At 42.9% G+C, this 25,008-nt stretch overlaps 1 protein-coding gene across 5 annotated transcripts in view; it reads right to left on the bottom strand.

Moving 5' to 3' along the window:
• The window catches only part of MYO15B (myosin XVB), a 97,842-nt gene that overhangs the window by 43,709 nt on the left and 29,125 nt on the right, over positions 1-25,008 (bottom strand). For all 5 annotated transcript variants that reach the window (XR_009761311.1, XM_061616170.1, XM_061616171.1 and 2 more), the window contains 15 exons: positions 23,345-23,402; positions 19,318-19,448; positions 18,645-18,740; positions 16,691-16,926; positions 16,415-16,593; positions 12,586-12,658; positions 11,401-11,598; positions 11,205-11,299; positions 10,485-10,588; positions 10,167-10,248; positions 8,697-8,810; positions 8,183-8,283; positions 3,286-3,681; positions 1,413-1,509; positions 132-251 (listed from right to left, as the gene is read on the bottom strand). Coding sequence is in view for 4 of the 5 variants with exons in the window: in XM_061616170.1 (XP_061472154.1) it covers positions 132-251; positions 1,413-1,509; positions 3,286-3,681; positions 8,183-8,283; positions 8,697-8,810; positions 10,167-10,248; positions 10,485-10,588; positions 11,205-11,299; positions 11,401-11,598; positions 12,586-12,658; positions 16,415-16,593; positions 16,691-16,926; positions 18,645-18,740; positions 19,318-19,448; positions 23,345-23,402 (2,080 nt within the window). In the remaining variant the exon portion in view is untranslated. The remainder of the gene's footprint in view (positions 1-131; positions 252-1,412; positions 1,510-3,285; positions 3,682-8,182; positions 8,284-8,696; positions 8,811-10,166; positions 10,249-10,484; positions 10,589-11,204; positions 11,300-11,400; positions 11,599-12,585; positions 12,659-16,414; positions 16,594-16,690; positions 16,927-18,644; positions 18,741-19,317; positions 19,449-23,344; positions 23,403-25,008) is intronic.

The raw sequence follows: 25,008 nt of genomic DNA, 5'->3' as shown, positions 1-25,008 counted from the left end.
CAAAACACTTTCTCCATCTGATCGAGATGGCTGTAAGCTGTAATAAATCAGCTGTTCTTCCACAAGGTGCTATAGCACTCTTTGTCTTCATAAAGCACCTCTCAGGATCTCTATAGCTATCCAGAACTTACCTGAATTTGGTTCTGGGGTACTCTTTTGAGACCTCTCTCGGTCCCCTGACTGTGGTTTACTTGGAGGATTCCAGCTCTTTGAAGGAGGAATTACTTTCTTCATATGGTTTGTTTGCTGCCCTGTATAGGGAAGGAAGGTCAAGCATTGACAATTTCTTAAACCTGGCCTTCCTGGTCTGATGGCATCAGTCTAGTTAAAATCATCATATACAATAGAAGTGGGAAGGAACTTAGAGGTCAACCACATACTAACAGATTTCCCAGGAATGGAAAACCTTAGATCCAGGGACTGAATGTGGCCCTCCAGGCCTCTCTGTCTGGTCCTCGTGATGCTCCCCAGGCTACACACCCTCCCCAGCCATGCCCCTTCTTCCCAGACCCGCTGTGCACCCTTCTTGAATGTTTTTGCCTGGCTAGAATGTGTGATTGGACTCTAATAACACTTCTTTCTTGCTTAGATGAAAGACAGAGAAGGATGTGTGAGTGTGTAGAAAGAAGTCTACTATCGCATTCATTGCTCCATCCTTTTTTGCCTCTGGCCTTGCCCACCACCATCATGCTGCCTGGAAGGGAATGTGGCCCACAGACTGAAAAAGGTTCCCCATCCCTGACCTACATGATATAAGAACACATTTGCATCATTTTATTTATTTCTTTATTTGCAGTTACAGCATGCCACCAGCAGAGCAGGAGGGACATAAATGCATCCTACCTTAGATGCCTGTAAATTAAGGAAAAGGTTTAATAAAACACACCCAGATGATGCTGAACAATGTCACATGCTACAGATCAACCTTCCCTAACCTCGTGCTCCCCAGGTGTTTTGGACTATGTCTCCCATCATCCCTGACTATTGGCTGGGGCTGACAAGAGTTGGAGTCCAACACCATAAGACACTAGGTTGAGGAAGTCTGCTAAAGACAGAGGCGAAGAAAGGATTTACCAAGGGGGGCATTTTGTCCTCAACCCAAACAGTTGGGCCATGCAAGCAGAAGACTGACCAGTCAATAAAGGTCCTCACCCTGCTCCTCAATTTCACCTATAAATATTTACTATTTTGTTGGAAGAACTGAAAATACTGTTTATATCCCAGGAATATGCAAGTCCTTACAAAACAATGGAACTTTTCTCAGGAATGGGTTAGTATCACAAAGCAGTTAATAACTATAGACAATTACAATAATTTGCATTAGTGTGAAGCATGAGATGATACTGATGTGTAAAAATGAAGTGAGGCCCCATCTTAGATGAATTGCAAAGGAACAGCAGGATGTGACTCACCCATTTTCTGGAAGAACTCGATTTTCTTCTGGAAAGTCTCGCAAGAGATGGGGTCTTCTCTGATGTCTGAGTGCTGCATTTCTTGAAAGATGTGGATCTAGAACACACACCCAGTATATCTTCAGTTAGGCCTCACTGACTGATCCCAGCCTAGGCCTCCACTGATCCCAGCCTAGGCCTCCTCTCTATTGCTCCAAGTAGAGGCAGACTGGTCAGTGCTTCTGGTCTCCCCTAAGGAGACACAGCTAAGCTGCAGGATACAGACCTAGTTCCAGATTCAGCTTTCCCAGAAACACAGGTATGGGGCTAGAACACATGAGGAACAACTTGATATAAAGAGATTGGCAGTATTAAACAAAACAGGGGGACATCTTCTGCCAGTTTATACTGATCCTCCTCAAACTTATTACACTTTCAACCCCGCTGTTAATGAACTAGCCTCTGTTTGAAGACTCAGCTTTCCCATCTGTATGTCTTCAGTGTAATGATGTAAGCCCTGAAGAATGGATGTCTGAGAGAACCAGGAACCATCTCCCCACTCCATATCTCACATTTTGTGGCAACTCAGTAATGTACAACAACTCAAGCCTAGTATTTAAAAACAGATAATGGAGTAGTACATCTGTCTTTAGCACTGGAAGCGGCAGGTGTGGGCTCAACATGACTAAATGCTCCTCCATTCCTTTTCTTTTTTTAAAACTGCAACAACTCCATTTGGAAAATAGATGTCAGGGAACGGGTTCTAGCTTTCATCTTGACATATAACCTTTCTATGTACAGGGAACTTTTGTTTTGTATTGAGAAGCATTTGGACATATGTGCCCTCACTTGCAATGGTGCAGCTTGGACAAAGGTCTACCATGTTGTCTGCTATTTGTGAGAACCACCTGAATTCTGTCAAGTTAATAGTGAGTATAATGAAAGGGGGACCAGGGTTCAGCTATCTCTCTCTTTAAGCCAGGTGTGGGGAACCTTCGGCTCTCCAGATGCTGCTGAACTGCACCTCCCATCATCCCTGGTCATTGGCCATGTTAGCTGAAGTTGGTGTGAGCCGTAGTTCAGCAACATCCAGAGGCCCAAAGGTTTCTCACACCTAGTTTTGCAGAGACCACAATTATGATGTGGGAGGCAGGCAATGCAAACTCTCTTGAGGTTTGAAGTGCCTTTCTGTCCCAGTATATGATAAGCAACAGAGCTGATTAAATCTTATCTGTGCCATGTATTAAACTGAAAGAGGATGGTGAAAGAAAATTCATCCACAGAATTCTGCCCAATTCAGGTTTGGTACTGAATTTTCCATTAATTCACTTGTTCGCTATAGCTGCGGATTGGATTTTTATGTAGTAAACTTCCACTGCTATTTTTGGAAATTGATGGTTTTTTTAAAAAAAATCTGCATCTAAAATATTGATATTTTTATTGATATTTCCTTCACTTTACCAACATTTCCTTTTAAAATATCGATATTTCCTTTTAAAATATTGATATGCATGTCAATATTTTTTCTGAGGGGAGGGAAAATGGAAATGGACTGCCTTCAAGTCAGTTCCGACTTATGTTGACCCTATGAATAGGGTTTTCATGGTAAGTGGTATTCAGAGGGGATTTACCATTGCCTCCCACTGAGGCTCAGAGGCAGTGACTGGCCCAAGGTCAAACAGTGAGCTTCATGGCTGTGTGGGAAGTTGAACTCTGGTCTCCCGGGTCGTAGTCCAGCAGCTTGCGGACAAAGAACTCGCATTTATACCAGCCTGTTAGGTCCATGGAATGCTTTTGAACCAGCACTGGTCAATGCATTCCCTCCCTAAACATCACCTAAAAAAGAAGCCATGCAGGCATTGCTACTGAGGAATACTTGCTGGACACCCAGTACCGGTGGTGGTGGCTGAGGTGGAGATTCCGATAGGTCAGGCATGGATGCATCTTTGTTGGTACTGTTGAGGCTCTTGGATTTAGGAGCTGAAGCTGACTGAGATGGAGGAGGAGAAGGTTTTCTTGGTCTTGAGGATTCAGGTAACCTCCTGTGTGGTGATTCCCGCCTTGGCCTTGAAGATTCAAGGGACTGTTCATGTTGTGATGCTTGCCTTGGCCTTGAAAATTCAGGTGACCTCCTCTGTGGTGATTCCTGCCTTGGTGGTTCAGGCGACCTCCTACGTGATGATGTTCTCCTTGGCCATGAAGACTCTGGAGACTTCTCCCTTTGCAGGCGTTGTTGCTCTCTTTGCTGCTGCTGGGAAATTGTCATGGCTTGAAGGGTCATCTGCTGAGCCTGAAACACAGAAACTAAATTTTAATTATTCTTTTCTCTCATTTTCGGAGGGACAGCAGCAAAACCAACAGAGTCTTGTGGCACCTTAAAGATTGAAAGTTATTTTGGCATGTCTTTTTACAGACCATGTCATCAGATGCAGAGTTGCAGGTGTGTGTTTTTTACACACACACGCGCGCACGCGAAAGAGAGAGAGAGAGAGATTGTTATCAGTTATGTCAGAAGGAAAATAAATTAAATGGAGAAAAGTACAGATAGTTATTTATTACATTCTTAACAGAGGCTATTCACAAAAAAAGTCATGTTGATAACATAGACATCCTGGTACTGGTAAGCCAATTAACACATGTAGCATGATATAAACCTATTGTGCTGATTCAAATCTGCAAATGATAGCCTTGAACACCTTGATGATGCTTCAAAAGGTTCAGTGGTTTCACACTGCAGTTTTCCTTTGAAGTTCCTTTGTTTCAGATTAGCCAAGGAACTTCAAAGGGCGACTACAACATGAAACCACTTATGCTATAATAAATTATTTAAGGTGCCACAAGACCCTTTGTTCCATTTTCTTTACGCTATGCATTCTTATTCACCATACAGGAATTAGGCCAACCTTTCAGACCCACAACCACTTTCAACCCCTCCATGAGGTCCACTATAAATGCTATCCTATATACAGTATGTGTGTCTTTCTCCTGTCTCTCTCATCTGTTTCCCCCCAAAAACCCTTCTATTTCCACCTTTCTCTTCCAGTTGAAAAGAAAACCCCAAACCAAGAAAAAGGAAGTGATGGTGATGCCTCTCTAGGCCAAAGCACCACAACCCACTTCTGGGTTCCAGTTACACATGCAGTAGGTCACAGAACTACCCTCTTCACCAGGACATTTCTGCCCCCTGTTGGCAAAGGACGCTTAGACCAATTCTTGATTTCCCATCATTTGGGGACTAGGAAGTACACTCTGGACTACAAATATCTGAACAGCAGCAATAAAGAAAACATCATAACCCACGGTAACAGCCTGTTACCATGCACTACTTCAAAAAGCACAATGCCAGTCTAGTTTCTTCCCATGCCAGGCCGTTAAATTTCATGTTGTACACAGAAAGAGGTTTACATTAAAATTCATGTTCTTCTGTACTGTTTGCATTTTTGTTATAGCCAATGGTTTCTAACAGACAAGTCTGCCTCGCTGTCCGGCATTTAAATTAAGAGAAAATAACTGAACAAACCTTTTTAGAAATAATGTTAAAGAATATTCCCTAGAAATGACGATAGCATCTTCTGAAAAACCACACAGGCAGAACAGAAGGCTGTCCATATATTGGCGACAGAGTTCCACGTGTTCATGAGGTGTTTTAGGTTTATAATCAACTCAAAGAGAGCTGGATTACTCTCTGGATAGTGTCCTCAAGCCACTTACATGAACATCTTGCTACATGTTTCAAATTTTATGCACGGGTATGGGAAGCTGTTGTCCTCTTCTGTGAAGCATCCACTGCTGGCCACTTGGTCAGTCTTTGGGATACTGGGATCAATGGATCATTTGGCCTAACTCATACAGTAGCTCTGTCATTTCAGGCTTTTAACCAGTGGGAATTCTAGTAGTTACACTAGAGGAAAGAGAAGGGACATAGCTATTGAGATCACTGCATCAGAGCATGGCTTCTTTATGCCTCTGGGCTGCATAATAAACCACTTAGCATGCAGCTGACAAGCTAGGCAGTATTCATGGTAAAGGGTGTTGGCAAGTAAAAAGTTCCTAAGAGTATTTTTCCATGGCAGAGTTACAAGGCGAAGTAGCTCACAAGGCTGGAGTGGTCGTGCTCTCCTCAAGGACACGTTGCCAGGACAACCAGCTGTCTTATCAGTATATAGCTGGAAACTGAAACTGGCAGAGTGTGGGGGTCAAGGAGTTTGGTAGAGAGAGAGCGCTTGTAATGTATTCTATACCTCTGTTGCCAGTAAAGTGACTCTTAAAAACCTATGACTTGTCTGGCTGAGTGCTTTCAACTGGGATCTAGCCTGTCACGATTCTGTTCTGCATCTTGGGCATCTGCTTGTGCCCGACCCAACATCCAACAAGTGGTAGCAGAGGATGGTTTCGATGCGCAGACGGATGTCTGAAGAAAAGACAAAAGAGAAGTAAAGAGGACAGGCGTGTGAAGAGACGGCGAAACCGAAAGCTGAGCTGAAAGCTGTGAGAGAGCCGTGGGAATAACTGACTGAAGGACGGAGGTGAGAAGCTCTAATTACAAAGGCGGTGAACTGTGAAAAGTGAAAGTATGTCTGTTACGTTATCGGCCGGGATTCCCTTGGAAAGGCTGACAGGGAAAAATTATGGCAGTTGGAAACAGAGAATGCAAGCGTTTCTAGTGAAAGAAGACGTTTGGAAAGCCATCGCAGATGACCCACCCGCCGTGGTGCCAATACCAGTGGATTGGAGAAGGCTGGATGAAAGGGCAAAGGCGTTAATTGTTCTTGCTATTGATGATCCGCAATTACTGCACGTTCGTGACGCAGCAACAGCTAAAATAACTTGGGACACTTTGAAAAATATTCATGTGAAAAAGACTGCTAGTAGTAAAATATATCTTGCCAGAAGATTGTATCAGATGCGCTTATCTGGAGATACAACCATGTCAGAGCACTTATTAGAGATGAATAGACTATTTGCTGAATTGACGGAACGTGACGTTGAACATTCTCAAATGCAAAAAGTTTATATTGTGTTATCAAGTCTGGATTCCAGTTATGATGCTCTGGTGAGTTCGATGGAAGCGATGAATGACGCAAATCTGACCATGGATTATATAGGAGGCAAACTTTTACAAGAATTTCAAAGAAGGCAAGAAATGGCAAAGCAGGAAAAGACTGAGTCTAAACACGTGGAAAAGCAGAACAACAAAGCAGCGGAGGAGAGACTGTATGGACATAAGGCATGTTATTTTTGTGGTTCCAGGCAACATCTTCAAAGGAATTGTGAAGCAAGAAGAAGAGAAAGAGGAAGAAAACCATGTGTACAGGTGATATATGCTAGTAAGAAAAAGCAATGTGTTAACAATGAGCAGGGAAACAAATGTGATGTTTTATGGGCTCTTGACAGTGGGGCTACAAACAGCATAATCAAAGATAAATCAATGTTTCATACATTTTGTGACGTAGAGGATCATGTGATAATGGCTGATGGAACTAAGAAACTTATCAAAGGAAGGGGTACAGTGAAATTAGCAGTTTTTAATACGATTATGACAGACGTGCTGTTTATTCCAGACATTGAAAATAACATAATGTCAGTTTCTAAACTTAATGGAATGGGGTTCAATGTGTTGTTTCAAAGGGGCTCATGTCAAGTCATGAAAGGGAACAAAATATTCATGAAAGGAATAGTAAAGAACTCACTGTTCTACTTACACTTGAAACAAACAAATCATGTGCTCATGTGTGCCAATGAGAAACCCCACAATAATTGTGTACATTTATGGCACAGAAAATTGGGACATATAGGATATCAAAATGTGGTGAAAGCAACTGAAAATAGTAAAGATGTGACATTGAGAAATTGTGGTAAATATGTAGCCTGTAATGTGTGTCAGCAAACCAAAGCAACTGTGTCAGCAAGAAACACTGAAGCCAAGTCTAATACAAATGCACCCACAGTACATGACAGAGAAACAGGGGTAAAAGAAAAAGACACTGAATACCTTGGTAAAAGTGACAAGCGAATGTTGAGACGTTCTGGAAGGGCAAATTTGGGTGTGCTGCCTGACAGATTTAGGAATGCCACAGTAAAGGGGATTGAAGCACAAACACACAGGGTAATGAATGCTGACACATTATACTTGGAGTGTATAAAACCCAAAGAGATAAACTGATGATAAAACCTCTGTAAAATAAAGGAACAAAGAAATGTAGATGTACACTGAACTGAACATGTAAACTGAAAAAAAAATGTATCATGTGGAGAAATGTGATTTAAGTGAATACAAGAAATGTAAATGTAAATGTAATGACAAATGGAAGAAAAAATGTGAACAAATGTAAAAGGTGCTGCTTATGGAAAAATAGGTGGGGGGTGTTGGCAAGTAAAAAGTTCCTAAGAGTATTTTTCCATGGCAGAGTTACAAGGCCAAGTAGCTCACAAGGCTGGAGTGGTCGTGCACTCCTCAAGGACACGTTGCCAGGACAACCAGCTGTCTTATCAGTATATAGCTGGAAACTGAAACTGGCAGAGTGTGGGGGTCAAGGAGTTTGGTTGAGAGAGAGAGCTTGTAATGTATTCTATACCTCTATTGCCAGTAAAGTGACTCTTAAAAACCTATGACTTGTCTGGCTGAGTGCTTTCAACTGGGATCTAGCCTGTCACGATTCTGTTCTGCATCTTGGGCATCTGCTTGTGCCCGATCCAACATCCAACAAAGGGAACAGCACAGGCACTGTATGTTTTCATAGTTCGTTCTACACCTGCTCACTGCCCATTGTCCCTGGAACCCTTTCACTTACTATGAGCAAGGCCTGCTGGTTGACGAAGGCTTGCTGCTGTGCTGCCACCTGGATGGGATCCACTGCTGGCATGATGGGCTGAGGCTGGGGCATAACCATAGCTGAGTGAGAGAAAGAGACAGTTATGCTCAGCATCCACACAGCATGCAGCGACCTCCTGTGAAATGCACAGCAACCATAGCAAGATGGGGCATACATTAATCAGGGGACGCAATTGCAGAATTCAACACAATTCCATAACTACTTTCCTCATTCCAATATGCAGTGGGTCTAAAGCAGTTGTCAAAACAGGACTCTGAAACAGAATTATAGTATCAAGTTGCAAAATACATCCCATACCCTTTTATAGTGGGCACGACAGGAACTTTTTTTTTAACCTCACACAAATTTGTCATCCAGTTTGGCAGTCTCACTTTGATAAGAAACATAGTAGTGTACTGCACAGAAGATGAGCAACACCCGTTTCTCCCCTCAACCTGTTCTGGCCTTGACACACTTTCTGTATTCTTGTTACCTGGCATTGTCCCCATTCCACCTAGACCTGGCGTCATTGGCATGACTGCTGGCATCATTCCGCCCATGAATGGCATAGGTTGGTAAGATGGCATGTTCATCATTCCTGAGTAACCTAACGAAAGAAGAAAAGACTGGCTTGCTGTGTCTTATGTGAAAAGGTATCTCCAAATCAAGCAACAAAATTTACTGATGGCTCTCCTCACATGCATTAGGAAAATCCCCCAGGTTTCCATTAAACTACAAATCTTCACACTCTCCATATGTTTTGAACAGGCCGAGAGGCTGCCGGCTCCATCCCTGAGGTACCCCACTAAGTATCTTCCTAAGTCAGAACAAGCAAGCAGACACTACCAAGGACAACAAGAGCATCCAATGCACATAAACCACCTGAGATATATATGAAACAAACCCACTGAACAAATAGGGAAGGCTGGAAGAAAGCAACAAAAAGGAATTTAAAACTCCTCAGTAATAAGCTGAAACTCCAGCAACCTTCTACTACCTAGAGAAGTAAGATGGTCAGTAGCTAGTGACTGATGGATCTGTCAATTTTGGTTTCTCTGTTTCCCAGTTTTCCATTCACTACATTTCCGTATCAGTTTGGAATGTATTGATTTTTTTAAAAGGCCTCACGCAAATTTGTCATCATTTTAGAGTGCATTTCTCCTACTGTACACATCTTTGCAAGCAATTTCCCCTAATACGATACATTTTTATCAGTTTTAATTGGCATGTCTTTATTAGCCACATTTTGACACATTTGTTTGTTAAGTGAACTACATTACAAAATTCAGAGAAATGCCAAGTTTGAAAGATATTTAAAAGAAATTTTCTTTGAAATAAAATGTGTGTTTTGATTCATATATTGTTTCAGAAGTGCTCATTAAGCAGGTTTGCATTAAAATGTGAATTGAACCAAATTTTCCCCTTATCTTTAATCAATGCACACTAATATGATAAGATCCTACTGCCATTTGGTTTTGAAGAAGGCAAACATTTTACCACATGGGAGAAATACAGTGGAACAGAGAAGACAAAGGACTCTTAAAATGCTTAATCTTTGAAAAAGTTGGCCTTGGAGGCAAAATCCTGGAAAGATTTCCGTCTCCTTAGAATTCTACTGAGATAATCTTAGTACAGCTTGCCAAGTGAGGATGTTGCTGCAATTCTGGGTATGGTAACCTTTGTAAATTGTGGAAGCAGGCCCCTGTCTGATCCACCAGGCCTGAGAGAATCCCACACTCTTGAACTTCATATGGCTTACACATGCCAGACATGCACAGGTCTAGAATCTCAATGTTCACTCCCAACAGCATGAATATTGTGACATGTATATGAGCATGATTGCATACACATGTGAAATCATATATGGCTCATGCTAGCTAAGAGAACAGCTGCTGGTGGTGGACAAAATACTCCCAACCATGTACAAACCCTGGTTCTTTCTTACTCTTGCACTAACTCGCACCTGGAAAGGCCCCTTGGTGAGTAGGCCCAATTTTCCCACCTCCTTTCATGCGTCCAGTCAGACTTCCCTCACTCTCCATATCCTGCAGAGAGGCAAGAGAGAAAGAGAAAGCTCAACAGCATATCCATCTCATCTGGTAATTGAAATGAGGCACCTGAATATATAACAGGATGATAACTGATTATAAATGAATGGACAACACATGAATGGTAACTGCAGATCTAAATGTTAATGAAGGAAAAGTAGACTTGTTGGAAGGGCGGTGTACAAGAAAAGGAAGAGCAACCAATTATATAGATGGGAAATGATCAGACTTACTGATATCTGATTCATGGCCCCATGACGCAGCAGTGGCACGAAGAGACCATCCACAAAGTGATCCAGCCCTCCAGTGGACCTTGGACTATTTCTCAGGCCTGACTCTGTGGAAAAACAAACAAACCCAGACCTTATTATTAAAGCACCTTCCCACTCTCTTGCACCATTCTTGGCATTCACATTTTCCCATTCTAATTCCACATCCTCTACATTTTCTCTGTAAGGCCCCATCTGCGCTATACATTTAAAGCAGTATCATACCACTTGAAACAGACATGGCTTCCCTCAAAGAATCCTGGGAACTGTAGTTTGCTAAGGGTGTTGAGAATTTGTCTTCTAACTCTTAGTTAAACAGATACATGCATACTTGAAACAGAGTGGTTTAACAATTAATCCCTCTTCGCTGGGAACTCTGGGAACTGTAGCTCTGCGAGGTGAATAGGGGTCTCCTAACAACTCTCAGCATCCTTCACAACCAACTGTTCCCCGGATTCTTTGGGGGAAGCTGTGACTGTTTAAAGTGGTATGATACTGCTTTAAATGTATAGTGCAGACAGGACACAAGTCTCCCACACCCACAGGTCTACGTCTAGCTAAACACGCATCTGCAGTTCTCATTGCTTCAAGGTCAGAAACCAGAGACTGTGCTTTGCATGCTCCCCAGTTATGCTGTACTGCCTTTGAATTCAGGACTTTTTGTGTCCTGAGATTGGGGCTCACCTGGATGGGAGATATTGTCAAAGTTTGAAGGTAGAGAGGGTGGGGGGAAGGAGGGTGCCTGAATGCCTGGAGCAGGAGGGATGTTCAAGAGCCTCCTGTCAGAAAAGAAAGCCAGTAACGTCACAGAAGCAGACATTTCTGGGAACGCAAAGGAGGTTGTAGTAGGGGGACCAGTGGCAATGAAGGTGTCACTTACCTATCTGCAGAGGTCTCTTGAGAACAGCTGTCATCCCACTCTGGAGTTATAGGATAGTCAGGGGAGGATTCAGAGGGCCAACTGCCTTCCTCTATTTCTCCAATTAGATCCAGCACAAAATCACAGCCTAGTAAATCCTGCCACACCTTGCCTGTGAACATGGACACAGACCAGCCACGAGGGACTGTAGCCAGACCCCTGAAACCAGAAGAGTGAAGGGACATCACGTCACAAAAAGGAAGAAGAGGAAGATGCCAGAAAACAGTGAACAGGATCAGAAGGAAGGTGTGAAGCAGAAAGGGGAAAACAGAAGTAAATCTGTTTTTACCCATGCTGCCTTGGGCTGATGACAGCTGTAGTCCAAAACATCTGGAGGTCTGGGAAGGCTGCTGCTCTTTACAGAAAGAGGACCCAAACAGAGAATCAAATTAAGGCTCAAGAACATCTTCCCATTGACAACGCTCTTGTCAATTTCAGTTCTCTCAGTTTCTAATTTTTCCAGTCTTAAATTCAGTTCTGCCCATTGCTGCAGCAATTTGCAATTTAAAGTTCTCCAGCGTTTTAGCACAAATTTCTCCTAATAAACACAATTTTGTAGGCAGTTTTGACAAAGGTACACATTGTTGTAAGCCCTTTCCCATCATATAATGCATTTTTGCCTGTTATTTTCACTCATATATTTATTTTTAAGCACACTTTCCCCTAATGTATGCATTTTTGTAAATATTGTTTAGTTGGCAAACTGCATGGCAAAATTCTAATAAATGCGAATTTCTAAGGATGGTTGTGTTTCTGTTCTTATATTGATTTGGAAAGTGCGAATTTGATAAATAACTCTGCTTGAAATGCGAACTGAGTCGAAATTCTCACCCATCCCTATTCCACTTCTCTTCCCATTCTTTGATGTATTCTTCTCCCAGTAAGAAGTTACAAGAAGCTAAAGAGAGTCCAACTCCACCAAAGCATGAAATACATTTCCATTAAATAAGGGAGTTAAACCTTCATTTGTATGACTAAAGTCAAACAGCAACTGCCTAGGATGAGGATATAGAATCATCATGGCCTGGGGATGGTCCTTGCATAATTATTTATCCAAAAGAGCCTTCTCATGCTGCTGCAGAGCAGGCTGATAGCAGATCAACTGAGAAGAATCGTCAGATCAAAAATTATTCTTTTTACATGTACCTTGAACTCAGGATCCAGCCTGCAAATTGCTCTCCTGTTGTCCAGGACTCCACTTCAGCTGAAAGTCTCTCCTCTAATCCAGAGAAAGAGAAAGACAGAATGATAAATAGAACCTTACAAGTGCAACTGGCAACTAAATGTTGCAGTATTGAAGGCTCCTATTCAGGGTTCCAGCTATGCCTTCTCCCAGGATACCCCCCAGTTTTTCCATCCTTACACCACAACAACTGTCAGCCCCCATTCTGAGCCCACTGAGCATGCTACTCAGTCCTCAGTGAGCTGGTTTGGGCTCACCTCTCCCCAAGTTTGTCTGCACACTTGCAAACCTTGGGATTCCCCAAAACCTGCTGATACCTCCCTCTCATGCATAGATGGTACCATTTTAAGTTACATAACAACAGGCACTCAGAGAATTAGTTCCCAATTAATATATATGATAATTAGCAATGTGAGCAGTGCTCTGCAAAAAATGGGGGCAATGCTGTGCCCTTATGCATGCTTACTCAGACTCAGAGTCAGTGGAGTTTACTCCCAGGTAGGTGTGCATAGGAATGCAACCCAAGACACTGTAATAGCATGCAGAGGAACGATGGGATACTATGCTACACAAGTGGTAAAAATAATGCAGCCCGTGTTTACATTCTTATTGCGTCACACAGGTGAAAAACATCAACGATTCGCTCTAGCCCAACCCTCTGTCCAAAGGCAAGACCACCTCTCACCACCAGCATTCCCACAGAGCAATCTAAGGAATTAAAACGACAGTGTATCACAAGCAGAGGTCAGATGCATCGCAGAAAGTTGCTGACCCCCCCCCCCCACAGATCTCCGAATGATTCAAGCGAGAGAGCATTGCAAATGCCATACATTGCACAGAAGCTCTATTCCTTCCCCCGGGGAAGCCCAGTTTCCAGGGGGAAAATTGTTCCTCCACCTCCACCCCACCCCCGCCATCACCAAGGGCCTTTGTTTAAGCTGAAAGTGTGGAAAGGGAAAGAAAAGAGAACTGAGTTTTTGAAGGAGATTTGGAATGACCAAATGCTAGGGGAGGGCTCCACCAGCTGAGCTTAGGATCCTAGATGCTTGCCCAAATACGTACTTTCTGACAAAAGCTCCTTTGAAAAGTGTCCCAAGTGTGGTGGGAATAGGCACGCCAAGCCTGGAGTCTTCAAAAATCTAACTTTGGAATGGTCCCAAGTAAGCAGAAATCAGGTGCAAACAATCACTACTTGGAATCCAGCTCGACTGACAAGGGGCTCATTCACATGGGAGCTGAACTTTGCAGTAAAGACGCAGCTTTTGCCATCGTGATAGATTTGCAAAGTTCACACTTCCTACCTTCAAATCCTCTGTTTTCCTTTCACACAAGTAGGTGCTCCTAGGTTTAGTATTGCTGTTTCCTTATGGTCCCTCCCCTAATTTTACATGCTTACTCCCTCCAGAGTACAGATATTGCTAATGGAGAACGGGAGGGCTTTTTTGTCCGTTTCATTGTTTCTTGTCAATTGCATGCCTCTGGGCTGAAGCAGGAGCCTGGGGGTGCAACTGAGGATGTATGAAACTGAATAGAGGGGGGAGTAAGTGAAAGGCAGCTTTTGTGGCAGCAGAGAGAGAGGGAGCTGGCGATGGGGCATAAGAGATCCCGCCCACTAAAAAAATATTGAGGGAAAGCACCTACACACAAGAACGCAGCAAACCTGAGACAGTTTTTCCTTTCCTTTTCGCATTAAAATTGGATTGGTTTGATATGGGAAAACTGTGTGATAGCTGCTGATTGCCTGCAGCATCATGTGAACCATGCAAATTAAACAGAGATGTGCGCGCGTAGCACACACATGTGCCATCAACAAAGATGGAGGCAGAGGCTTCATTCCCCTTAGGAAAACCGTGGCCGCCATCTTCATTAAGGGCAACGTAAAGACTAGACAGGTAGGGGGGCCGTGGGGGGGGCTGCACGCATGCATGTATGTATGAGTGCACACACACACACACTGACCGGGTGGCCAGGGCAAGCTGATGCCCAAGGGCCCCCGCATGCCCGGATCCGGCCCTGACTGCCCTACAAATTGGTCAAAATGCAAACACAATTTGGATTGGTCATTCACAGTCCAATCCACTTCCTGTGTAGCTTGGAAGAATTGGGTAACATGTGCCTCTGAGCATATGCTGAGTGGTGGCAACACCTGCCATCTCCAAAGATAATTATATTTTTGTATGTTTGTTGGTGTTCTTTTTACTTTGCTTCTTTCCTGTGTTACTAATGTTTCTACAGAGAATCTAAACTAGAAAAGTTTATTTCCCTCATTATTCATCCTAGAAACCTATATCAAATTTAATTTCAAAGCCTTTTTATTGGTCAGTGTCATATGATGGTGAAGACAGCATGTTTTTGTGTTTCAAATTGGAGGTTATGTACTATTTCTATTTTGGGTGCATTAACAGTGGAATTTGAAACTGCAGTTTGATGTAAAATCAGACTGATTCCAATATGTTGCTATTTCAGCAATGACTCCAGCTGTTGGAAAAAAGAGGATGCATGTTTTCAGCCTGCTATGTTTAAACCACTTCATTTAAGGCAAGATGGGCGTGGTCCATTAAAAACAGAGCACACCTAGCATTTTGCTAGTATATATTTCACCTCCCACTGTTTTATCTTGTGCAAACTGAGACACTCCTGAGGTCCACTGGAGACTATTCTGCAGAAGTCAGTACCATTATTCCACAATTATGTTTGGAGTTTTTTTAGTGTACGTTTTGCAAAGTGTTGCTGTAGTTCACATATTCACAGAAATAGACAAAAAGAAAATGATTTTCTATAGGAAACTTCACTAAAATTGCAAAGGAAATCAGAGATATTCAAAGTGACCATCTCAACGATATCAACTTAATACTGTTGTCTCCTCCCTGCTAAAACAAGATCAGCACAGCACACGTCTTCTTTCTGTTATTTGGGCTGATTGCAGGTGTTGCCACCACTCAGCATATGCTCAGAGGCATGTTACCCAATTCTTCCAAACTACACAGGAAGTGGATTGGATTGTGAAAGACCAGCCCAAATTGTGTTTGCATTTTGACCAATTTGTAGGGCAGTACAATATCTCGGAGAGGAGGAAAGGTCTCCTGCTCCTCTGGTGCATTTACTGTACCTGCCCAATTTCCCTGCTTTTTAAAGTTTGATAGAAATATCTGTGGGCTATAGGTACATTCTTAAACCGCAAGGTTTTTTGCCTATTACTGAATGAGTTTAAGGTTTCAAAGAGTGGAACCAGGCAAGTCACTCTTGTCACATTTCACTTCATGTTTTTTGTTCCTTGCTCCAGCCATAAATCTTTGAATGTGTTGCTGCTTTTCCTCCCCCACCCACTTCTTTTTCGTCTCTTTAAATGGCAAATTTGCACAATGAATCCATTTGAAGCCCAGACAAAACAAAAACAAATTACAATTAGATTTTCTTTCTATTAAAATAAAGATAAAGTGGTTGATAATGAAAAGGGAATGGTTGATGAGGAAGAGATTTCTGTCCAGACAATCACACGGAGGCCTCTACCCTCTTTAATGAGGTACAGAGTGAAAAAGAAAAAGCCCAGGTGCAAAGCACCTGAGAGGAACACTGAGTGATAGGTCAAATTTTCAAAAATCCCCAGCCTGAAGGAACCTAAAAAGCTGTGCAGGCTCTGCACCCTACTGCTCATTAACAAGGCCGTCATGGTTTCTCAGAGAGCCAAACTACTTGTGGCATTTCAAGCCTGCCCTTGAGTGCAAGAATTTCCCTCCAAAAGAATTTCCACAAAATTCTGATGAGTACTCTAAAGACTGTTTTGAGCACTACCTTTATAAGTGTAGACATCTAGCACCATCTTGCCTTTCCTCTGATTGGTGGTCCACTCTAAACGGGTGGGAGGAAAACTACGGGACACTCCTGGATCATTTCCCATCAGGTTCATTGACGTCAGGAGTTTCTGCTGGCACACACCGTTATATCCTTCCAGGCCATGGTCAGACACAAACCTGTTAACCAGCAAGGTAGCATCCTTTCGTAAACTGCTTTGTTTTGACAACAGTGTTAAAAATATATTTATGAATGAATAAAACGACTCCTCTTTACTTCAGCAGTGGCTTCTCCAGAGCTGGAGAAGGGGCAAAGGTGCCCAGGAGGGCAGCCATCAGCACCCAACCTCGTTGACACTGTTCCAGGTCTGGGTTCTTCCACACTTGACTGGCTACCTGGCTCAACAGCTCATTGCGCAGGGAGAGGCTGGCCAGCCCTCGGCTTGCTATATAGTTCCCCAAAAGCTCTTCTTGCCAGCCCTGCAGGTCCTTGTCATTAATGAATCGCAGGATCTGTAAGGAAACCAGTGAAGGTGCAATAAAGACTGGCAGTGAGCCTCAAGATAGGTGACAAAATCACACTCACATTGCCCTCCCCCGCCATCACACTTCTCTGCTCAGACTGGAACCTCTTTTACACGGCAGGTAGAAACAGAGGCAGCTGACACAAGCTGCAGACCTGTGCCCAAAACAGACTTCTTCATTTTGTTTCTGAGGACCAAACTATGTGCTACACTCTGGAGATCTGTGTTTGGAGCTACCTAAATAATTTTGTTTTTATAAAGGTAGCTGTGTCCTCTCACCTGCCTACTCACCCCAGTTTCGATCAGGGTCACCATATGGATTAGATCAGGTGTGGGAAATCCTGCCCTCCCTCCCAGATATTGCTGAACTACAACTCCCATCATCCCTGGCAATTAGGTCATGTGTGCTGGGGCTGGTGGGAACTGTAGTTCAGCAACATTTAGAGTGAAGAAGGTTTCCCACACCTGGCCTAGTTCTTTCTCCTGTGCCACAGGCCAAGCCACCTGCACTCCTGTCCCACCCCCAGAGGTACTACTAGGTAGGCACAGAGGAGAAATCTTATCAGGTTATTAGTCCATCGAGCCAAATAGTGCCTACCCTGACTTGCAGCAGCTCTAAGAACAGGCTCTCTGGGATCTCAGAGAGGGAGAGGGAGAGGTCTTTCCCATCACCTGCTGCCTGATCCTTTTCACTGGAGAGGCCAGGGACTGAACCTGGAGTATCCTTGCATACAATACGTCTGTTCTCCCAGTGAGCTAAAATCCCTTTAAAAGTGGATGACTTTAAAAGCGGAATCTTCCTATAAACAATTAGTTAAAAAGAAAGCCAACCCTTCTTCAAGAATCATTAAATAAATAGTGAGATTTGTGGAGGGGTGTAGCAGTACAATGATAGTGTATGACTCAAATGTATCCTTATCTCTGTGGCCCTGACCTTCCTCTCGCAGTCTCCTCCCTAATCATACCTTTTCTTACTGATCACAGCATGACTACAAACTGATCCACCTACTGCTCCCTCCCTTTTTTCAGGAAGTAAGTATGGGCATTGGGGGACATTTAAGGTCTAAATAGCAGGCCCTGTGCAGCCTCCCTCCAGAACCAATGACCAGAATTTGATTTACAAAGCACATGGTCAGTGCAGTGGGTGGCTGTGGTAATTTCCTGCTTGGGCCTTCCCAGCACAAAGGCTGTGTGAACGCTTAAGAACAATTCCCAACGTAAAGTGGCACTTGAGCAACTGTACATTAACAGATGCCAAGTCACCCATTAATTGCCCTGCGGTTCCTTCCTGACAAGAGAATTCAAGAGGGAAGACAGAATATTGTGAAAGCGGGGGAGAGGTGAGAGTGAGTTGGGGAAAGCCAGAGAGACAAAGTGGAGGGGGGGAGGGAAGGAAGGGGGTCATTCTTGTTCTCTAAGTTTGGAGACCCCACCAGTTCCCCTCTCCTTTCTCCAGTGACTATGTACACGTCCGGCAGTGAGAAAAAGGAAAGGCTGGCAAGCAGCCAATGACACGCTTTTGTCTGCTCAGCTGCGAAAGGTTTTGGAGGTTTCTGAAACAATACAAAACCTTTGCAAAGCCTGTTCGCCGGAGGCAAAATCAATACAACTGTCCAGACCATGGGCAGTGATCCTCCTTCAAAGCACTTCATCTTCCAGGGGGAGGGACAGGGACCTATCATCTGCTGGTCCATTTTTTCTTCTTACCAATTTGTTGAGCTGCAGAGCACTTTGCCTCTGCTCACCATCCAGTCGGGTCAAAGGCTGTTGTAGGGGCTGCCCAAGGGCAGGGAAACTCACTTCCTGCAATGGACGAAGGACAGAAATGATGAGTTCCATAAGCAGCATTTGTAGTGTCAGGCAATGAAAACGCACTGCTCTCACAGCCACCACTTCTGTCATCAGGTAGGACAAAGCAAAGGACTTTTTTTGTTTTCCCCTCTCATCTCCCTCATGTGAAGGCGACAGAGTTGACACTGAAAGTAATGGGGAAGATGCAGAAGCACAATGGACTGGAAAATTGCAGGGTGGGGGAAGAAAAGAGCTAGAACCCTCCCTCCCACAAAACATACAGAGGCTGCCCATCAAATTGATGGACTATTGGGGCAATAAACAGAATAAGAGCTGTTTGGCAGCTCAGAGTGCCTTGAGGTATGATGGGCTCTCCTTCACTGGAGATGTTTAAGTAGAAGCTGGATTGCCATGTGTCAGGAATGGTGTAGTTGCATCCTGCACTGAGCAACAGGTTGGACTAGACGACCTCTAAAGTACCCTTCCCACTTTAGCATCCTATTATTGTTCTATGAAAGGGAGTGTAGGAGACAGAGAGAGCCACCAGCTTTTCTAGGAACTCTGCCTTTCTGAGACAATAACTTCCTACCTGGAAATGAGACCTCATGAAGGTAGAAAACGGAAAGCTGTTGATGTCGGGTGGCAGAGAAAGATCAGCCTTTGCTTTAACTTCTGGAGGGGAAGCTTCGGTGACCTGATTAGTCTGGGCATGGTGGTGACCTACACAACAGAAAAAAAGAATATTAACTCAGTGGTAAATGCATGTGCTAAATGCATAGAAATTACTGTGCTAAATGCATAGAAATTACATCCAATAAAGTAATCCATTATTTTCAGACTGCCGTATGGCTATCTGTACGCCTAGACACAACTAACTCCTTGACAGATAACACTCACATTAGGATGCAGCAAGGAATCCACAGTAGTTTCAGCAAATGAGAGGTAAGTGTCCTTCCCTCTTTCCAAAAAAGCACAATGCAGTGGGCATTACTTGCTAATACATGCAGGGACATAGCAAGCAGTGATCACTGACCATCAGTTTTATGAATGAGCAGATAAGCGCTTATGTGTAAGCACATATGCATCTGCCTGTGTGTGAAGCGGCATTACAAAATCACATTTGTCATTTCTGAAGCAGAACCAACAAAACGTGTTTTATATATTCCAGAGGATTTTTCCCCAGTTGAAAGGCTCAAGCTCACGTCACATGTGCAAACAGCTACATACAGATGGGCAGATACACATACATTTGAAATGTAGTCATATGGAGGCTGCTCCGTCCACAACAAGCCATGTGGTCAAGGAGACTTTTACCATGTCATTCTAATCCCTGGAAAACAACCACCATATTGATGCAACCATGTGGAGAGCTGCTTTATACAAATGACTTGTTGGCACCTGGAAAGATTCTCCATGCTGTCACATTTCAAGCAGCACGATGGTTGTATATATGCATTACCCCTCAGAGTCAATGAAAGAACAAATCTTTGCTCTTTAGGCAAAGATCATCCTACTCACACCTATCCTTTTGGGTAAACCAATGTTTTATAAATGAATCATATTGTGATTGGTCTGACTGAGTTTCAGGTACTTCTCAAAAAGTGGAATAGTATTTCTCCAAGACCACCACAGTTTAAAGCAGGAGTAGCCAATGCAGAGTCTCCAGATGTTGTCAGTCCAACTCAGTTCATGGGACCTGTAATTTGTTAAGGGTATTGAGAAGTTGTATCTCTGTGAGGGTGAAACCACAATTCACAATTCTTTGGGGGAAGTCATGTGTTTTAAATATGCATTGGATGTGATTTAAACATATGATGTAGATTTGCCCACAATGGCACAGCAAGAGATAGCAACTGTTACACTCAAGCTGCACTACGGTCTACTACGAAGGCCCTCCTCCGGGTTCCGACCCATAGGGAAGCCCGGAGGGTGGTGACAAGATCTAGGGCCTTCTCAGTGGTGGCCCCCGAACTATGAAATAGTCTCCCCGAGGACGTGCGCTTGGCGCCGACACTATCATCTTTTCGGCGCCCAGTTAAAACCTTTCTCTTCTCTGAGGCATTTTAATTCATGTTAATTTTAAACTATTATAATCTGATTTTAGACTGTACAGTTTTTTTGTACAGTTTTGCATTGTGTTATATTATATTGTGTTATCTTTTATTGTATTTTTAATGTTCACCACCCAGAGAGCTGTTGCTAGTCGGGCGGTATATAAGCTTAATTACATAAATAAATAAATAAAAATCTGGTTGGCCATTGTGAGAACAGAATGTTGGACTAGATGGACCACTGGCCTCCTCCAGCAGGCTGTTCTTATGTTCGTATGTTTAAAGTGCTGGCCCTAGGAGGTGGTAATGGTGGCATGTGGACTCCTATTAAGGCAGCAAAATGTCTTGTGAAAGCAGCACTGGATGGACGCTTGCCATAAAATAATAAATACACACACACAAGCTGATGTTGACTTAACCATGTAACAAATAGGAATGCATATGTGAGAAACACATCATGAGTTGCCTCAAATTCTTTATAAAGTTCAGAAGAACTCTGAAAGGAGCATAAGCTCTCTCCTCTGACAGCTGCTCTCCCCACAAGCAGCATTTTTTTAAAAAGGCCCCATTCTAGTGTAAAACAGAGGTGACAATGAGTGCCCTATAGCTTTTAAGCTAGATAATTAGCTTAAAAGGAGGACATCAAAACGCACATCATTCCTAAGGCTCTCACATCCTAAGGGTATGGAACAGACAGAAGCAGCATGGGAAATCTACCTGGTCAGGCCGATCAAATTACTTTCAATTGCTTTTTAGATAAGAAACAAAAAATCACACATGAGAACGTGGCTAGCAAGTTCTCAGCTTGTAAACAAGTAAAGGTCATGAAAAAGTGAGGAATAAAGGAGTTATGAGCAAGAAAAGAGCAAACACATTGTGGATACAAAGGATTTCAAAGTGTACTTCCTCAATTTATTTTATTTATTGAAAAATATTTAGAGACTTTCCAGCTCTTGGCCCTTTTCATGACATTCCTGGGAAAGCCTGGAAGCAGTAGGGCCTGTTGCACTGAGAAATCCTGTAATCCTGCAAAAGCAACACAAGCACTGCAAAACTGACCAGGGGGAAGGAGACCTCACCCAGGGTGCTATTCATTCTTGGGCCAGCCCTGGCAATCACACTATATCATGCCTAGCAAATGATCTGATGAAAATCTACAATGTGTAATTGGATTTCCTTTCAACAGAATTAGATTTGGAAAGCACATTATGAGTCCCTCTTCACTTGAACATTTCTTCTCCCTGCCTCCAACTTGATTGCTTCATTACGGACACTTGGAAAACGCATCTGGGAAACATTCACAAAAGGATTCTTGTAAACCACTGGGAGGTTTTTTTGTTAACAATCAAGTGGTATACAAATTTCATTAGTTAATCAATCAATCAATCAATCAAATCCTTTTATAAATCCTTATAAAATTTGTTAGGTAAAAAAACACCCAGAAATGTCCCCACCACCCAAGGCAGAGGCAGCAGAGAGAAAGAGAGATGATGTTAGCAAGAGATGATGAGGTTAGCAAGGACTGATACAGTCACACATTCTTAAAACTTGGTTGTTATTATCAGTTGATTAATTAATTAAATTTATATCCCACCCCTCTTCCCAGAAGGAGCCCAGGGCAGCAAACAAAAACACTAACAACATCTTTAAAACATCTTAAAAACATATTTAAAAATAAATCTTTTAAAACATATTTTAAAAAACCCTAAAAACACAAATACAAACTGGAATAAGGTCTCTGCTTAAAAGGCTTGTTGAAAGAGGAAGATCACAGATTGGAATGAGGGCCAAAGACCATAAAGAGTAGTCCAATTTCAATCTAAAATCTGTTCAAAAGATAGCTTGGTCACCACTATTGATCTGTCTTCCACAGCCACAGAAGAATGCTGGATGCATTCTAGTTACATGCTCAGTTTACAATGGGTAACAGTCATTTTAATTATTGTTTTGTATTCCTTTTAAATGTTTTTATGTTGCTCTATACTGCTCTAATGCTTTGCAAGAGGGCAATATATATATTTTTAAAAAGGAAATACATAAACAAACAACAGTGAGACCCAACACTGTTCTGTTTGAGCTAAGTTAATACCTTACAACATGCCCCAGAATCCTCTGCAACAAGCTGAAGTTCTATGGCAGGCATGCAAATGTTCCTTGGCAGACAAGTCAATGTGAAAAGTGTTTCCCCAAAGCTAGAAAGTTTGAAGACAACTGCATATATCAGCTATCATAAATTGTCAGCATCAGCTATTAAATACTGAATACTAAAATCATGTATTCTTGGATATCAGTTATTTAAACAATCAGATTATTGGGGCAATATTAATATGAAGAGCCCTCCTGGATCAGACCTGTTCATTCTCTTCCCACAGTGGTCAGCCAGATGCCCACAGGAAGGCCCCAAGCAGCAGGACACAATGTAAGGATATCCACTATAAGGAGCATTTTTAAGATACTTTTTGGGTGGAGGGGATTTGTTTCAGCCTGAATATAAAGCATTACACAAAACAAATCAAGGGTACGGGCTTTAGAAAAATTATTAGGAGTCTAAGGCTCTCTACTCACCTTCAGCCAAGTGGAGGAGGGCTGCAAGCTCAGCAGGGATTTCCAGTCGTCGAACATCCTACAGAAAGAGTCAAAGGGTGGTTTATTTAGTGAATATCTCTTTCCTTTTTTTTAAACAGATTGGATTTTATTTGTTTTTTTTAAAGAAACAAAACCAAAAGAATACAACCCATTATTTCTAAAACATAAACAGTTTCATAAATTAGACTTGGGGTGGGTAGACTTGTAGGGTCTACTTTGGGTGTTTTTTTACGAGGACCCCAAGATCTATCATCCAGAGTCAGGTACAAAAGACATACAGGTAGAATGAAACAACACGGAGCCTCTGGGCACATTTGCAACCTTACTATTAAGTACAAGACAAGAGGTTTCAATTTAAGAAAAACTTTGCTATGTATTTAATATTTCAGTTATATACAAGGTGTGCATGTATGCACCTTTAAGGGAAGAAAGGAGGAAAGGCACAACACATTCTATATGCAAATAACTGCGTGTGCAGGTGCTCATTGGTCTACCTGGGTTAAAATGCGCAACCATGTGATTTTCAAACATCACCCACTGCCCATGTAATTACAACTGATTACGGTGGCAATTACAGCTGTTGTGTGTCGCAAAGTTGTGTGATAAAAGAAATACAGTGTGACCCCTGAGCGGCAATTACATTTGAGAAAAATGCCAGCACAGTGATGCCTCAAAAATGAAAGTGGATTGCTCTGGTTAGCTTTCTTCACTTCAGCAGTCTATTGTTAAAACAACTGAGAGTCAGAAACTCTTGCCAAATCCGCAAATCATACAGAGGTCAACCAGTATATCCTGATCTACCTTCGGCCCACTCCTGAACTACAAAATAATAATATTCATAACCATGATAATGTGCTTCTATGGTGTTGTCAGTTCAACAGAAGTGTATACAGCAACATAAGCAATAACATATAGCCAGGCACCTGTCCAACGGGGCTTACAGAGCAATCCAAAGCCCTGGTCGGGAACGGCAGGGTGAACTAGGATCCATTCCTGTCTCTGAAGCCCTGCCACTTGTGCTAGCTGCTACTTTTTTCCTCTGCTAGCTCTAGGCTGGTGCAGCAGAGGAGTCCCAAACGGATTGCATTTGGATGTAGTGGATCCATTGCCAACCCTGCCCTGTCCCCACTCTACCCCAATAATGCCCCATTTTGATGTCTTATGATGGCTGCCACTGGTAGAAGCATGCGCTGTGCCACACCTCAGCAGGTGCAACAGGGGTTTTTCTGTAGGAGCAGAATCCCCCCGGCCAGCAGAGTCAGGTGGTGGTGGGACATCTCCACCTCATCCTTACACCATCCGGCAGCGTGGATCAAAGGGTTTGGGTTGTTCTGCTACAAGCAAACTTCCAACAGGGAGGAGAGACAACAGAAGAAACGTACAACAGAAAGTTTGGACGAGCCGAAGAGGCAAAGATAACAACGGATGAATGGGAGCAAATACCATAACACAAACCTTTCTTTGTTTTGGTTGAGGATGAGGAGGGCTATAATAGTGCTTTGCCCAATGGTGGGCCTTTTCTTGCACATGTTTGTTTTAAAATAACCCACCACCCTGAGCTCCTACTGGGAGGAAGGGCGGGATATAAATTTAATAATAAATAAATCATTGACCATTGCAACATTCAGTGCCAGTCAAGTTCC

This window comes from Rhineura floridana, chromosome 3, assembly GCF_030035675.1.
Source record: "Rhineura floridana isolate rRhiFlo1 chromosome 3, rRhiFlo1.hap2, whole genome shotgun sequence".
Classification (NCBI taxonomy): domain Eukaryota; kingdom Metazoa; phylum Chordata; class Lepidosauria; order Squamata; family Rhineuridae; genus Rhineura; species Rhineura floridana.
This window is presented reverse-complemented; position numbering and strand designations above follow the sequence as displayed.